This window comes from Phacochoerus africanus, chromosome 15 (genome assembly GCF_016906955.1).
Source record: "Phacochoerus africanus isolate WHEZ1 chromosome 15, ROS_Pafr_v1, whole genome shotgun sequence".
Lineage (NCBI taxonomy): Eukaryota > Metazoa > Chordata > Mammalia > Artiodactyla > Suidae > Phacochoerus > Phacochoerus africanus.
The window spans coordinates 72,862,104-72,877,672 of NC_062558.1; the positions used below are offsets into that span (position 1 = coordinate 72,862,104).

General features: G+C 39.2%; 1 protein-coding gene across 1 annotated transcript in view; it reads left to right on the plus strand.

Annotated features, from left to right (window-relative positions):
- DDX50 (DExD-box helicase 50) overlaps positions 1-15,569 on the plus strand; it is a 41,130-nt gene that overhangs the window by 15,688 nt on the left and 9,873 nt on the right. Inside the window, exons 8-9 of the mRNA XM_047760811.1 lie at positions 5,672-5,821; positions 14,311-14,472. Coding sequence (XP_047616767.1) covers positions 5,672-5,821; positions 14,311-14,472 — 312 coding nt within the window. The remainder of the gene's footprint in view (positions 1-5,671; positions 5,822-14,310; positions 14,473-15,569) is intronic.

The window sequence follows — 15,569 nt, forward strand, 5'->3', positions numbered from 1 at the left end:
CAGCGGAAAGGGAACCCGACTAGTGTCCATGAGGATGCAGGTTTGATCCCTGGCCTTGCTCAATGGGTTAAGAATCCTGAGTTGCCCCAAGCTGTGGTGTAGGTAGCAGATCTGGTGTTGCTGTGGCTGTGGTGTAGGCTGGCAGCTGCAGCTCCACTTCAACCCCTAGGCTGGAAACTTCCTTATGCTGTGGTGCAGCCCTAAAAAAAAAAAAAAAAAGATTAATGCTGATCGCTGGTATAATTTGTTAAAGCTTAAATGGGAAAAAGATCCTCATGCCGTGCCCTATCCCAAAAATATTCACAAAAAAATTTTAAAAATTAAGCCATGAAATAATTTGCAGCAGATTGTAGATCAACAGGTATTTGATATCAGAAAAGGGAAGGCCTTTCTAAAAAGATAAAGACAGAAGAGAAACCATAAAGGAAAAGGTTTATAATTTTGACTCCATAAAAATTTAAACCAATAGTATTTTTTTAAAAAAAGGAATTAAAGGTAATATTTGCATTATTTAGGACAGATATATATTGCATATGTCGTTTTTCCACTTGATAGATGTAGGTATATGTGTATGTAGATAAAAATAGCCCAAATGAAGAATATAAACTGAAGATACAGTGTAATGGTTGAAAAGAATGAATTTGAGTGATAAAAACAAAATTATAAAATGATACATACAGAATCATACTATTTAAAAAGATACACAAATAGTGCTAAATGGATTCTTTAGATATTTATGTACAAAGGTAAGTGGGAAGGATAAATATCAAACTAATTATAATGATTACTTTTAGCAAAGAGGACTTTAGTATGGGATAATTGGTCAAAGGAAGCTTTGTATGTTTTGTAACGGCCAAAAGTTTTATATTAAGAACATTAAGGAGTTCCCGTTGTGGTCAGTGGTTAACAAATCTAACAAGGAACCAGGAGGTTGCAAGTTCAATCCCTGGCCTCGCTCAGTGGGTTAAGGATCCGGCATTGATGTGAGATGTGGGGTAGGCTTGTGGCTACAGCTCCGATTAGACCCCTAGCCTGGGAACCTCCATATGCCGAGGGTGCGGGCCCGGAAAAGACGAAAAGACAAAAAAAAAAAAGGAACATTAAATGTGTCAGTGAAAAAAAATTTAATCAGGACATTTTCAGCCATGTACAAAAGTTGAATAGTACAAAGGATCTCACTCATCACCAGGCTTTAATGCTGATCTTTCTGTGCCCCTATGCACTCTTTTTCCCTACACTTGAAGCAATCCAGTCTTTTCATTTTCATGTAATTGTATTTATTTTTTAAAGCATAAGGGTTCTTCCACAACTAAAAACCTCCACAAAATTACCATCTCAGTAGAAAAACAGTATTTTTCTTTTTTTTTTTTGTCTTTTTGCTATTTCTTTGGGCCGCTCCCGCGGCATATGGAGGTTCCCAGGCTAGGGGTTGAATCGGAGCTGTAGCCACCGGCCTACGCCAGAGCCACAGCAACTCGGGATCCGAGCTGCGTCTGCAACCTACACCACAGCTCACGGCAACGCCGGATTGTTAACCCACTGAGCAAGGGCAGGGACCGAACCCGCAACCTCATGGTTCCTAGTCAGATTTGTTAACCAATGCGCCACGACGGGAACTCCGAAAAACAGTATTTTTTAATCTCTTTAAATATCCAATGTTCACATTACCGTGGTTGTCTTTTTTTTTTTTTTTTTTTTAATAAATAGCTTTTTTAAAAAATCTTTTAGGGCTGCACCCACGGCATATGATGGTTCCCAGGCTAGGGGTCAAATTGGAGCTATAGCTGCTGGTCTACACTGCAGTCATAGATAGCAATGCCAGATTGGAGCCCCGCCTGCAACCTACACCACAGCTCAAGGCAAGGCCCAATCCTAATCCACTGAGCAAGGCCAGGGATCAAACCCATGTCCTCATGGATACTAGTTGGGCAGGAATTCTAATAAATAGCTTTTTTTAATATGCATTCAGATAAGATACTTCAGTTGCTACTGGTTAATGTGTCTTAAGTCTCTTTTTAAAATTCATGATAGCTTTCCTTTTTTCTCCCTTTTTTAAAAATTGAAATATAATTGACGGACAATATTATGTTAGTTTTGGGTGTACTGCATAGTGATTTGATTTTTGCATATGTTTTGAAATGATCGTCACAATAAGTCTAATAACTATCTGTTCTCATACAAAGTTGTTGCAACATTTTTGACCAAATTCCTTATGCTGTTTACTACATCCCATGGCTTTTTTATTTTATAACTTAGAGTTTGTCCCTATCAATCCCCTTCACCTGTTTCAGGTCCCCCTACCCTCCTCTGCTTTGGCAGCCACCATTTTGTTCTCTGTGTCTGTTTTCGCTTTCTTTTGTTTGTTTTATTTTTTAGGATTCCACATATAAGTGAGATAATACAGTATTTATCTTTCTCTGACTTAATTCACTTACCGTAATACTTTATAAATTCATCCATATGGTGAAAAATGGCGAGATTTCATTTTCTTACAGCTAAGTTATATCCCATTGTATATATATATATATATATATCCCATATCTTCTTTATCTACTCATCAATTAAGTCTTTTAAAATATACAAAAGTTACTCTGTCCTTTTTTTTTCTTTATAATTTTTTTCGGCCATGCCCATGGCATGTGGAAATTCCTGAGCCAGATATCGAACCCACGCCACAGGAGTGACCCAAACTGCTGCAGTGACAATGCCAGCTCCTTAAGCCACTGTGCCACAAGAGAAATCCTCTTTGCAATTTTTATTGAAAAGAACTGACCATTTGGAGTTCCCTGGTGGCTCAACAGGTTAAGGATCTGGTCACTGCTGTGGCTGGGGTTGTTGCTGTGGGGTGAATTTGATCCCTGGCCTGGGAATTTCTTCATGCTGTGTGGCCAAAAAAAACAAAAACTGATCCTTTGTTTTACAGATTTCCCATAGTCTCAATTTTGCTGATTTGCAACCATATGGTGTTATTTAACATGTTCCTCTGCTTTCATTTTCCTGAGTTGATTATTAGATTGTGAGGCTTGGTCAGATTCAGGTTCTTTTTAATTTTTATTTTTAAGAGATAAGAAGGAAGAGGCTTGGCCTACCTGACACAAATGATTCTTAGTTTTCTTCTTTGTGTTTGTGTCTGTTTTCCAGGTGTTCTATAATTGTTTTAAACAATTTTATTGAGATATAGTATGTTAAAATACACAGATTTAAAATGTTACTCTGGGAGTTCCTATCATGGCTCGGTGGTTAATGAATCCGACTAGGAACAATGAGGTTACAGGTTCGATCCCTGGCCTTTTTCAGTGGGTTCAGGATCTGGCGTTGCCATGAGCTGTGGTGTAGGTTGAAGATTCGGCTCGGATCCTGCATTGCTGTGGCTCTGGTACAGGCCAGCAGCTACAGCTCCAATTAGACCCCTGTCCTGGGCACTTCCATATGCCATGGGGGCAGCCCTAGAAAAGGCAGAAAGACACACACACACACACACACACAGTTACACTGTATTTTCCCCAGCATTTTATTGGGAAGATTTTCAAACACGCTGAAAAGTGGAGAGAATTTTATAATGAACAGCCATATAATCACCAGTTAGATTCTGCCATTAATATTTTGCTGTGTTTGCTTTGTCTCATATCTGCTCATCCCTATATCCATCTTATTTATTTATTTATTTTGGGGGCTGCACCCGCAACATTTGGAAGTTCCCAGGCTAGGGGTCAAATCAGAGATGCAGCTGCTGGCCTATACCACAGCCACAGCAATGCCAGATTCGAGCCGAGTTTGCGACCTACACCACAGCTCACGACAATGCCATATCCTTAACACACTGAACGAGGCCAGGGATTGAACCCCGAATCCTCATGGATACTAGTTGGGTTTGTTACTACTGAGCCCTGACAGGAACTCCCATCTTATTTTTTTTATTTATTTCAAATTGCGGAAATCAGTACACTTCTCCATAATATCTTAGCATGCATTGCCTAACTAGAGTTCAATATTTACAAATTTTTATTGAGGTAAATTTCACATAACTAAAATTTAACCACTTTGAAGTGTAAAATTCAGTGTCATTTAGTGCATTCAGTCTTATACAACCATTACTTCTACCTGCTTCCAAAACACTGATCTTCCGAAAAGGAAATCCTGTAACTATTAAGCAGTTACTCCTTACTCTTTCCCCCCATGCCCCTGGCAATCACCAGTCTGCTTTCTGTCTCTATAATTTAGCTCTTCTGGATATTTCGTATAAATTTAATCGTTACAACTTTTGGCTTTTATGTGTCAGGCTTCTTTTACTTAGCATAATGTTTTAGAGGTTCATTCACCTGATATATATTTATTTCTAAGGGCTGTACCCATGGCATATGGAAGTTCTCGGGCTGAGGTCAAATCAGAGCTGCAGCTTTTGGGCTACGCCATAGCCACAGCAACATCAGTACCAGATCCTTAACCCACTGAGCAGGGCCAGGAATTGAACCCACATCATCCTGGCCACCGGTCAGATTCGTTACCACTGAGCCCCAATGGGAGTTCCCTGATAATTATAATTTTTAAGATAAGATTTATAGGAGTTCCCTTTGTGGCTCATTGGTTAACGAACTCAACTAGGATCCATGAGGATGCACGTTTGATCCCTGGACTCCTTCAGTAGGTTAAGGATCCAGCATTGCCATGAGCTGTGGTGTAGGTCGAAGATTCAGATCTCGAGTTGCTATGGCAGCCCCAATTCAACCCCTAGCCTGAGAACCTCCGTATGCCACGGGTGCAGCCTTAAAAAGCAAAAAAAAATAAAAATAAAAATTAAAAATAAATAAAAATGGCAGAAGTATTTTTTTGAAAAGATAAGATTTACAAACAACGAAATGCAAAATTTTAAGTGTATGTTTTGCTTTTTTTTTTGTCAAGTTCATACATGTGTATAACCCAAACCCCTATTGAAACAGAATATTACCACCATCTCAGAAAAATTCCCTTATGCCCTTGCCCAGTCCCCATTCAGAGGCAACCACTGTCCTGCTTTTTTTCTATCATAGATTAGTTATGCCTGTTCTAAAGCTTCATATAAATGGAATCACACTGTGTGTGTGCTTTTTCTATAAGGCTTCATTCACCCAGCATATGTTTTGAGATTCATTCATGTTGTGTAGATTGGTAGTTGATTCCTTTAATTACTGAGTAGTATTCCACTGTACGAGTATACTACAATTTGCTTATACTTTCACCTATGATGGCTCTTTATAAGTTGTTTTAAAATGGGGTTGGGGGAGTTCCCGTCGTGGCACAGTGGTTAACGAATCCGACTAGAAACCATGAGGTTGCAGGTTCGGTCCCTGCCCTTGCTCAGTGGGTTAACGATCCGGCGTTGCCGTGAGCTGTGGTGTAGGTTGCAGACGCAGCTCGGATCCTGCGTTGCTGTGGCTCTGGCGTAGGCCAGTGGCTGCGGCTCTGATTCGACCCCTAGCCTGGGAACCTCCCCCTAGCCTGGGAACCTCCATATGCCGCAGGAGCGGCCCAAAGAAATAGCAAAAAGGAAAAAAAAAAAAAAAGATGGGGTTGGGGGGAATTGTAGTCTTATTGTTTTCCAGGAACATCAATTCTTAAATAGAAAAAATGTATGAGAGAAATCTTTTTCAGTAATATTAATGTAACAGATATTTGATATTTTCTTTCCTAAAAGCATTTGGCCATCCAGTGCCATTGGTCTCAGAGGCCAGCAGTTATTGGAGATGTCCTTCAAGTCTACAGTGGGTCTGAAGGAAGGGCTATTATTTTCTGTGAGACCAAAAAGAATGTAACTGAAATGGCTATGAATCCACACATAAAACAGGTAAGTCTTTTTTCATGTTTTCTCTAATTGAGATTAGAGGGATGAAACACTGAACAAAAAATCATGTTGCCCTTTGTGGACTAGGTTGGGTAGTCATTGAATTGAGTCTAATTGAGGAATTTCCTTGGTGGTATAGTACATCAAAGATCCAGTATTGTCACTGCTGTGGCTCAGGTTTGATCCCTGGCCTGAGAACTTCTGCAGGTATGGCCAAAAAAAAAAGCAAAAAAGCAAGAATTGAATCTAATTCAGAAAGAAGTTATAGCCAGCCTCTCATGATCTGTTAAGTCAGATAGAATTCTATCTATTTTCATCAGACATTTTTTCTTAGGACTTTGAAGATACAATCTTAAAAATATAAAGAGTGAAACAATGAGTTTCTGTGGATAATATGTTAGAGTTGTATATAAAATGAGTCACGAACATTGACTGAATAGATCAGAATACTCAATTCACTACTATATTTTTATAGTAGAAAATTTCAAACATGTTCAAGACATATACAAAAGTTGACAGTATAATGAGCCCCTATGTATTCATTTTCCAGCTGCCAACAGTTAACTTACTTCATCCCATTTCACTTCCTATTCCTAAATTATTTTGATGCAAACTCTAGAAAACATGTTATTATACCCATAAATATTTGGGAATGTGTTTCTACAAGAAAGAGGTTATTTTTTAAAAAAAAAAAACACCACAATCTTTTTATGACATTTAAAAAATAATAGGAATTAATATCTTCAAATATCACTCTTCAGATTCTCAGTTGCCTCATACATGCTTTGTTTTTTCTTTTATAGTTTGTTTTCTTGAATCTGCATCCAAATAAGATTCTTACATTGTGTGATTTCATTAAATATGGATTCTTCCATCTATTTTTCTTGTAGCTTTTTTATTGTTTAAGAAGCCACGTTTTCTTAATCTAGAGGATTGCTTCCGTGATATCATATAACTTGCTCTTCTGTTTTCTGTATTTCCTATTAATTCAGGTTTGTTTGTGGCAAAATTATTTCATAGGTGGTATACTTCCATAAGGAGGCATAATGTCTAGTCCTTTCTCTTTTCATGACATTAACATCCATTGATAATAACACCATCAGTCGTTATGTCATTGTCTTTCCAGGCATTTTTATTGACTGTCACTTGTTATCTAATAAATTCCCAAGGAAGGGCTTACGGAAACAATATTGATAATAGCTTGTTAGTAACTTTATATTTTAAAATCATTTTGGATGGGCATAAAATTCTTGGTTCACATTTTCTTTCCTTAGGTGTCTTCAATATGTTTCCCCATTGGAATAAAGCATACTATAAAAAGTCTGATGCCAGTCTGATTTTTTCCCCTGATAAGTGATTTGGTTTATTGCCTGAATACAGAAGCCTTTTTCCTTTTCCATTTTCTTTTTTTTTAATTTTTCTTTTTTGCTTTTTACAGCTGAATGTGTGGCAAGTGGAAGTTCTCAGGCCAGGGATCAAATCTTAGCTGCAGCTTCCTGCCTCCTCCTCAGCCACAGCAACGTGGGATCTGAGCCACATCTGCAGTCTGCACCACAGCTCATGGCAATGCCAGATCCCTAACCCACTAATCAGGTTCGTTATTGCTGAGCTACAAGGGTAACTCCTCCTTTTTATTTAGTAGTTTTAGGAGTTCCCATTGTGGCTCATCGAGTTAAGAACCCAATATAGTGTCCATGAGGATATGGGTTTGATCCCTGCCCTCGCTCAGTGGGTTAAGGATCCCGTGTTGCTACAAGCTATGGCGTAGGTCTCAGATGTGGCTTGGATCCCAGCTCTGATTCGATCCCTAGCCCCAGGAACTTCCATGTGCTGCAAGTGCAGCTCTTAAAAAAAAAAAAAGTCAGTTTTACTGGAATATATTTATCTTTTTCTTTATTTCAGTTTTCAAAAACCTCAAAATTAAGGCTTCATCTGTTGTGTTTAGTCAATCTTATATTCCTTCCAGTGTAGTCTTCATTTGTGAAGTCTTTGTTTTTTATTTCTGCTTCTTTCTAGAGTCATTTCACCTCATATTTTACTTTTTCTTATTCTGACTTTTCTTCTTTCATATGTCATCAATCATATATTTAAAAGTTTTCTTTTAGCTCATTCAGAAATATAATGCTATGCTTCTCATCTGTTTTGTGGGCATGCCATTTTAGAACCCTTCCATTGTTTGTGGGGATATTATTCTTTTTTTCCCCTCATAATTATTTTCCTGGGATTTAACCATGATGTTTTCTGTTGTTCAGAGTTAGAGGAAATTAATCTTTCTGAACTTTAGATGGGGAGGTATAGGTCAGAATAGTTTTCTAGCTTCATAGCTCTAGAGCTACCTCCATTATTCCTGATAGTGTTTAAGTATACATTCTGCAAATTATATCTCAATAAAGCTGTTATAAAAAAAAAAAGGTCTCCCACTTTCTGAGCTCTAAGTGAATTTCCCCTCACTTTTATCTGGGTCAGCTCTTTCCTTTGCTTCTGGGATCCCTGGCACCTTCAGTTTGGATTCTAGGTCCAATCATTTCTTCTCAGTGTGGGGATTTGTTCTGATAAGGGAGCATTCATTTGTTAGTTTTGAAGGTTCATTTGGGCCCAGGCTGTTCCAGCCTCTTTTGGACCTTACCTCTGGCCCCTCACACTCACCCTTAAATGTGCAAAAATTCTCCCAGATTCAGCTGACTCTCAAATTGACCCATTATGCATTCTGTATCTGTTACTAGTATTAGGGAATATCTGTTCCTAGTAAGTTGCCTGCCTCTCCCCTGCACCGTTACCCCCCCGCCACCAAACCCAACACATATGGGTTTTGTCCCTACCTGCTCATGTTTTGGAAACCATGAAAATACCTTGTTACCGAATTTTGTCATAGATATTTGTGGAGTTTTATTTTTGTTATCCTAGTTGCTCTATTTATTTTTATGTGGGAACTGGAGATACACAGACAATGTTGGCACCATCTTCTCCAGTGCCGTTTTAACTAATTGTGTAACTTCAGCTTTGTATTCAATATAAACGGAGACTCTAAATAGTGAAAGAATGTTGAAGAGTAGTTAATTTACCTTTTCTGTTTTTGCGTTAGAACACTCAGCTGCAGCAGTGTCTTACAGAAGCTATTGTTTGATCTCATAGGGAGGAATTCATTCATTGCCTTGCTGCAGAGGTTAGGTGAGAATTCCCCTCTTAGTGAATAGTAACCAGTTTCTGTGGTTGAGAGTAATGCAGTTTCTCCTCCACTGGGTGACTATTTGCTATTTAGGTAAAAAGTAGTAGTTGTATATCATTATGGGTGTTACGGGATTTTTTTGGACTAACCATGGAACTTTTAATGGTTAGTTTATTTAAGTTGGAGACCTAGAAACTCCCTGATATCATGAATATATTATGTCCCCTTAGGACTAATTATTAAGTAAAAAAAAAAAAAAGAAGGTTGGAGGTTCCCACCGTGGCACAGTGGGTTAAGAATCTGACTGCAGAAGCTTGGGTCACTACAGAGGTACTAGTTCAATCCCTGGCCCAGTGCAGTGGGCTAAAGGATCCAGTGTTGTCACAGCTGCGACTCAGATTCAGTCCCTAGCCTGGGAACTTCCATTTGTTGTAGGTGCGGCCATCAAAATGTAATAAATAAGTAAAATCATTCAAAGCACTTAGCACAGTGCTTTTTTTATAATAAGCAGTCAATAAGTGTAAAGATAAAGAAGAATAGCCAAATGTATAGATAAATATATCTGATCACTCCTATGGCTCAGGTCATTATGTATATGCTGATGATATCCAAAATTTTTTCAGGTTCCCTGGCTCTGTCTCCAGAATCTAATCTTGTGTTTATCCTACTGGCCACAGACACCCCAACCCACTATATACTTAAAATTGAATTTATTCCTTTTCATCTGCCCATACCTCCTTGTCTCCAACATTATCTCTTGTTGAATGATACATCTACCCATAGTCTAAGCCAGAAATCTACATATCACGCTTGATTTTCTTCCATTTGCCATCTGGTAAACTAGGAAGTATTTTGGTGGGGGCCGTACCTGCAGCATGTTGAAGATTCCAGGCCAGGGATCAAACCTACACCACAGCAGTATTCAGAGCCACTGCAGTGGATCTTTAACCCACTGAGCCACCAGGAACTTTCCAGGGAACAAAATATTTTTAGATTCTATTTCCTATAGTTTAAAATGGTCCATTTCTTTTTTTTTTGTCTTTTTTGTTGTTGTTGTTGTTGTTGTTGCTATTTCTTGGGCTGCTCCCGCGGCATATGGAGGTTCCCAGGCTAGGGGTTGAATCGGAGCTGTAGCCACCGGCCTACGCCAGAGCCACAGCAACGCTGGATCCGAGCCACGTCTGCAGCCTACACCACAGCTCACGGCAACGCCAGATCGTTAACCCACTGATCAAGGCCAGGGACCGAACCCGCAACCTCATGGTTCCTAGTCGGATGCGTTAACCACTGCGCCACCATGGGAACTCCTAAAATGGTCCATTTCTTTCCTACTACTGTTGTAGAAGTTCAAAATCTGGGAGGCATGTATATGTCTTTTTCTTTCATACCTCATTTCTATTCCCTTTACCAAATCTTTCCATTTTCATCTGCTAATAGTTTTTGAGTTTACTTACTGCTTATCCCCTACTTACCTTTCCAGCCTCATCTTATTATCACATCCTCCATTTCTTCACTCTCATCATACATTTCCTCTCATCGTAGGGCTCTTGAACTTGTAGTCTTGTCTTGCCAGCTGCTCCCATCCTTCATATAACAGGACAGAGTACTTTCCTGGGAATTCTTCCTTGCCCCAAAGTAGGTCAGGTTGTCCTCTTCCAAACGCCCTTTGTCTCTTAGACCCATGCATCATCAGTTACACTTGTTGGCTAAATTTATTTGTGTGCCTAATTATTTGATTACTGTCCATTTCTTTGACGAGAGTATAAAGACCATGAGGTCAGAGGAAGTTTTAATTTCCGTTTGCTATTTTATCCCTACTGTCTGACATATAGATTACTAAATATTCATTAAATGAATAAATGGTTATTGCCATTGCCTTGGTCAGGCTACGAATATCTCTCCTGAATTTCTACCATAGCCTGCCATCTGATTCTCCCTAGCTTTTGATTTCTGCTTTTCTAATATATTCTCTATATTGTAGCCAGAATGTTCCTTTTAGAATAGAACTGTTCCTAAAAATCTTCTGCTTACAGTCATTCACTTTTTCCCTGTAGTCCTCAGGACAGAATTCATACTCTTTTTCACTGTCGTCTCTTACCACTTTTGTTTTTGTTTTTGGCTAGAGACGTATGGAAATTCCTGGGCCAGCGATCCACCTGTGCCGCAACACCAACCCCAGCTGCTAACAGCACCAGATCCTTAACCCACTGTGCCACAGGGGAACTCTTCACCACTTCACTGGTTTTTTGTTTTTTTTTTTAATGGCTGCACACATGGCATATGGAAATTCCTGGGTCTGGGATTGAATCTGAGCCACAGTTGTGACTTAATGCCACAGCTTGTGGTATCACCAGATCCTTTAACCCACTGCGCCAGGCTGGGGATCAAACCTAAACCTCTACAGGGACCTCATCTGCTGCAGTCAGATTCTGAACCCACTGTGGCACAACAGGAGCACCACCACTTCTCCTTTTTTCTCTTTGCTTTAGCAGTACTCAAATATAGGCATTTCCCGAGATAGATTAATTATGTGCAATACTTCCTCTGTTTGGAACTCTCTAACCTGCTTTTTTTCCCCTGACTACTGGTCCCTTATTAGCTGTCAGGTCTCAGCTTCAGTGCTTCCTTCCATAAAATTAAATTGTTAGGTTCCCCTCTTAGGTATTTCTGTAACACCGTGCACGTTATTATATAGCACATATAATACTGTGTTGAAAATACTCATCAACTTGTCTGTCCCAGGGCTGTTTCTTTATGATTGTTCCAGAACCTGGCATAGTACCTGAAGCAAAGCAAGTGCTTAGTAAACTCACTCATGAATGCATTATCTACAGTTTATGTACTTTTGGGATTAAATCATTGTTCTGAACTTTTGGTCTTTTGTCTTTTTAGGGCTGCCCCCATGGCATATGGAGGTTCCCAGGCTAGGAGACTAATCAGAGCTATTGCTGCCAGCCTACACCAGAGCCACAGCAATACCAGATCTGAGTCGCGTCTGCGACCTAGACCACAGTTCATGGCCTTAACCCACTGAGCAAGGCCAGGGATTGAACCCGCAAGGTCATGGTTCCTAGTCGGATTCGTTTCCGCTGTGCCACGATGGGACCTCTGTGAACTTTTAATTTAAATTAATTAATTTATTTTTGGCTGTGCCCGAGGCATGTGGAAATTTCTAGGCCGGGGTGGAACAGTGACACTGCCGAATCCTTAACTGCTAAGGCCATAGGCAGCTCCCAAACTTTTAAATTTTAGCAGTGGCTAGGAATACCAGGAAATTTATTTGTAATACCAGGAAAATTATTTGCAGCATACATGGAAGATCAACCCAGTGTGCATTGGTTCAGCTTTACCAAAAGTTACAAAAATGTAAATTAATACAACATTGGGAAATCATTTTTACCTATTAGATTTACAGGGATTATGATGCTTCATAATATACAGGTAAGGTGTGTATGTATATATGTGTAAATGTATGTGTGTGTGGTAAGTGTAAGTAAACTCTCATAGAATGTTGAAAAGTAAACAAGCACAACTCCTTTTTATTTTTATTTTTTATTTTTTGTTTTTATTTTTTTTTTTGTCTTTTTGCTATTTCTTGGGCCGCCCCTGCGGCAACTCCTTTTTATAATACAGTTTTGCAATAGCTATTAAAATATTAAATGTTTATATATACTTTTTTTTTCCTTTTTTTGGCCATACTCATGGCATATGAAAGTTCCTGGGCCAGGGGTCAAGTCCCATCTACAGCTGTGACCTATGCCACAGCAGCAGCAATCCCGGATCCTCAATCCACTGTGCCATATCAGGAACTCCAAAATGTTTATAATTTTTGACCTAGGAATTCAACTTCTAGATGTGTATCCTATTGAAATATACATATACTAAGGAGTCTAGAGATACAAATACAAGGTTATTCATTGTAACATTGTTTCTAAAGTTGAAAGTTTAGATGCAACCTAAATGTTCATCAGTAGGGTATTGCTAAAATAAATGATGCTGCAGCCATATGAATATATCACATATAGTTTTTAAAAGTTAGGTAGATGTGGGAGTTCCTTAGTAGCATAGCAGGTTAAGAATCCAGTGTTGTCACTGCTGTGGCTCAGGTTCTCCCTGGCCCAGGTACTTCTGCATGTCACAGCCATGGCCAAACAACAAAATTAAGTAGATATATGGAGTTTCCACTGTGGCTCAGGTGGTTAAGGACCTGATGTAGTCTCCATGAGCATGTGAGTTTGGTCCCTGGCCTCAGTGGGTTAAGAATCCAGCACTGTCACAAGCTGTAGCATAGGTCATGGATACAGCTCGGATGTGGTGTTGCCATGGCTGTGGTGTAGGCTTCAGCTGCAGCTCTGATTCACCCTCTAGCTTAGGAACTTCCATATGCTGCAGGTGTGGTAAAAAGAAAAGAAATTAAGTAGATATGTATCTGTAGATGTGGAAAATAGCTAAAACATAACAAACTTATAAGGCAGGTTTTAAAACAGTACATAAATAGTATAGTCGCATTTTATAAGTACATAAAGTTATATACTAGGATTTTTTTTTTTTTGTCTTTTTACTATTTCTTTGGGCCGCTCCCGCGGCATATGGAGGTTCCCAGGCTAGGGGTTGAATCGGAGCTGTAGCCACTGGCCTACGCCAGAGCCACAGCAACGCGGGATCTGAGCCACGTCTGCAACCTACACCACAGCTCACGGCAACGCCGGATCGTTAACCCACTGAGCAAGGGCAGGGACCGAACCCGCACCTAGTCGGATTCATTAACCACTGCGCCACGACGGGAACTCCAGGATTTTTTTTAAATCTTTTAGGGCCGTGCCTGCAGCATATGGGAATTCCTAGGCTAGGGGTTGAACTGGAGCTGGAGCTGCTGGCCTATACCACAGCCACAGCAACGCCAGATGTGAGCCACCTCTGTGCCCAGTCATAGCTCCCAGCAACACTGGATCGTTAACTCACTAAGCAAGGAATCAAACCCAAGTCCTATGGATACTAGTCATGTTTGTTACCACTGAGCCACAGTGGGAACTCATACTAGGATTTGTGAGGGAGGTGTGTGTGTATGTATTTAAAAGTAATATATGGAGGAATATTTACCAAACTTTGAGCAGATAATTATTAGGAGGCTAATATTAAGGGAAACTTCCATGTTAAATATTTTTTGGTAATGTTTGATTTTTTTAAAAACAGTAAGCATGCATTTTTATAATTATTAGAAAATAAGATTTAAAAGCAGCAAAAAGCACAGGTTGTGTGGTGTTTGGGTGCCACCAGTTGCAAATATATACTAATAAACACTTACTTTTCCTTTTTTTAAAAATAGAATGCCCAGTGTTTACATGGGGACATTGCACAATCACAGAGAGAAATTACACTGAAAGGCTTCAGAGAAGGTAGTTTTAAAGTTTTGGTGGCAACTAATGTGGCTGCCCGTGGTTTGGACATTCCTGAGGTTGACCTGGTGATTCAGAGTTCACCTCCCCAGGTAGGAAATAAGAGGGTTTTTTTCTGGTTTTATTAAAAAATAATTGACATACATCACTGTATAATTTTAATGCATACAGCATGATGGTTTGATTTACAAGTGTGAAATGATGACCACAGTAGGTTCAGCTATTATCCATCTTCTCATCATGTTCAGGTATAAAAGAAGATAAAAACGGGGAAAACAGTGTTTCCTATTTGTGATGAGAACTCCTGGGATTTACTCTCTCCGAAACTTTCATGTGTGTGTGTGTGTGTGTGTGTGTGTGTATGTATATATCTTATAGCATTGTTAGCTATAGTCATCGTGTTGTACGTTATATCCCTAGTGCTTATTTTTCTTTTAACCGGAAGGTTTGCATCTTTTGACCACTTTCCTTCATTTCTCCCTCCCCTTGCCTTCTACTTCTGGTAACTACAAGTCTGATCTCTGTTTCTATGAGTTTAGTTTTTTTTTAGTTGTTGTTTTTAGATACCATTTATGAGGTCATATAGTATTTATCTCTCTCTGACTAATTTGACTTAGCATAATGCTTTCAAGTTCCATCCATGTTAGGATTTCCTTTTTCTTATGACTAAATAATTGTCCTCTATGTGTGTGTGTGTGTGTGTGTGTGTGTGTGTGTGTGTGTGTGTGTGTACACCATGAGTTTTTCATCTGTTGATGGATACTTAGATTGTTTCCTTGTCTAGACTATTGTAAATAATTCTGCTGTGAACATGGGGGTGCAGATACCTTTTTGAGTTATTATTTTTGTTTCCTTTGAATATATTCCCAGAAGTGGAATTGCTGGATCATGTGGTTGTTCTGTTTTTAATTTTTGAGGATCCTCCATACTATGTTTTCCATAGTAACTACCAACTTACAATCCTACCAACCATATACAAGATTTATCTTTTCTCCACTTCTACTCTGGCATTTGTTATCTTTTGTCTTTCTGGTGATGGCCATTCTAACAGGTGAAAGGTGATATCCCATTGTGGTTTTAATTTGCAAGGAAATGAGGTTTGATTTGGAGAATATAAGAGTAGCTATATAAATTGCCATTTAATTTACAAGACACTTCTCTGATATGAAAAATGTTATCTGTCTTGCTG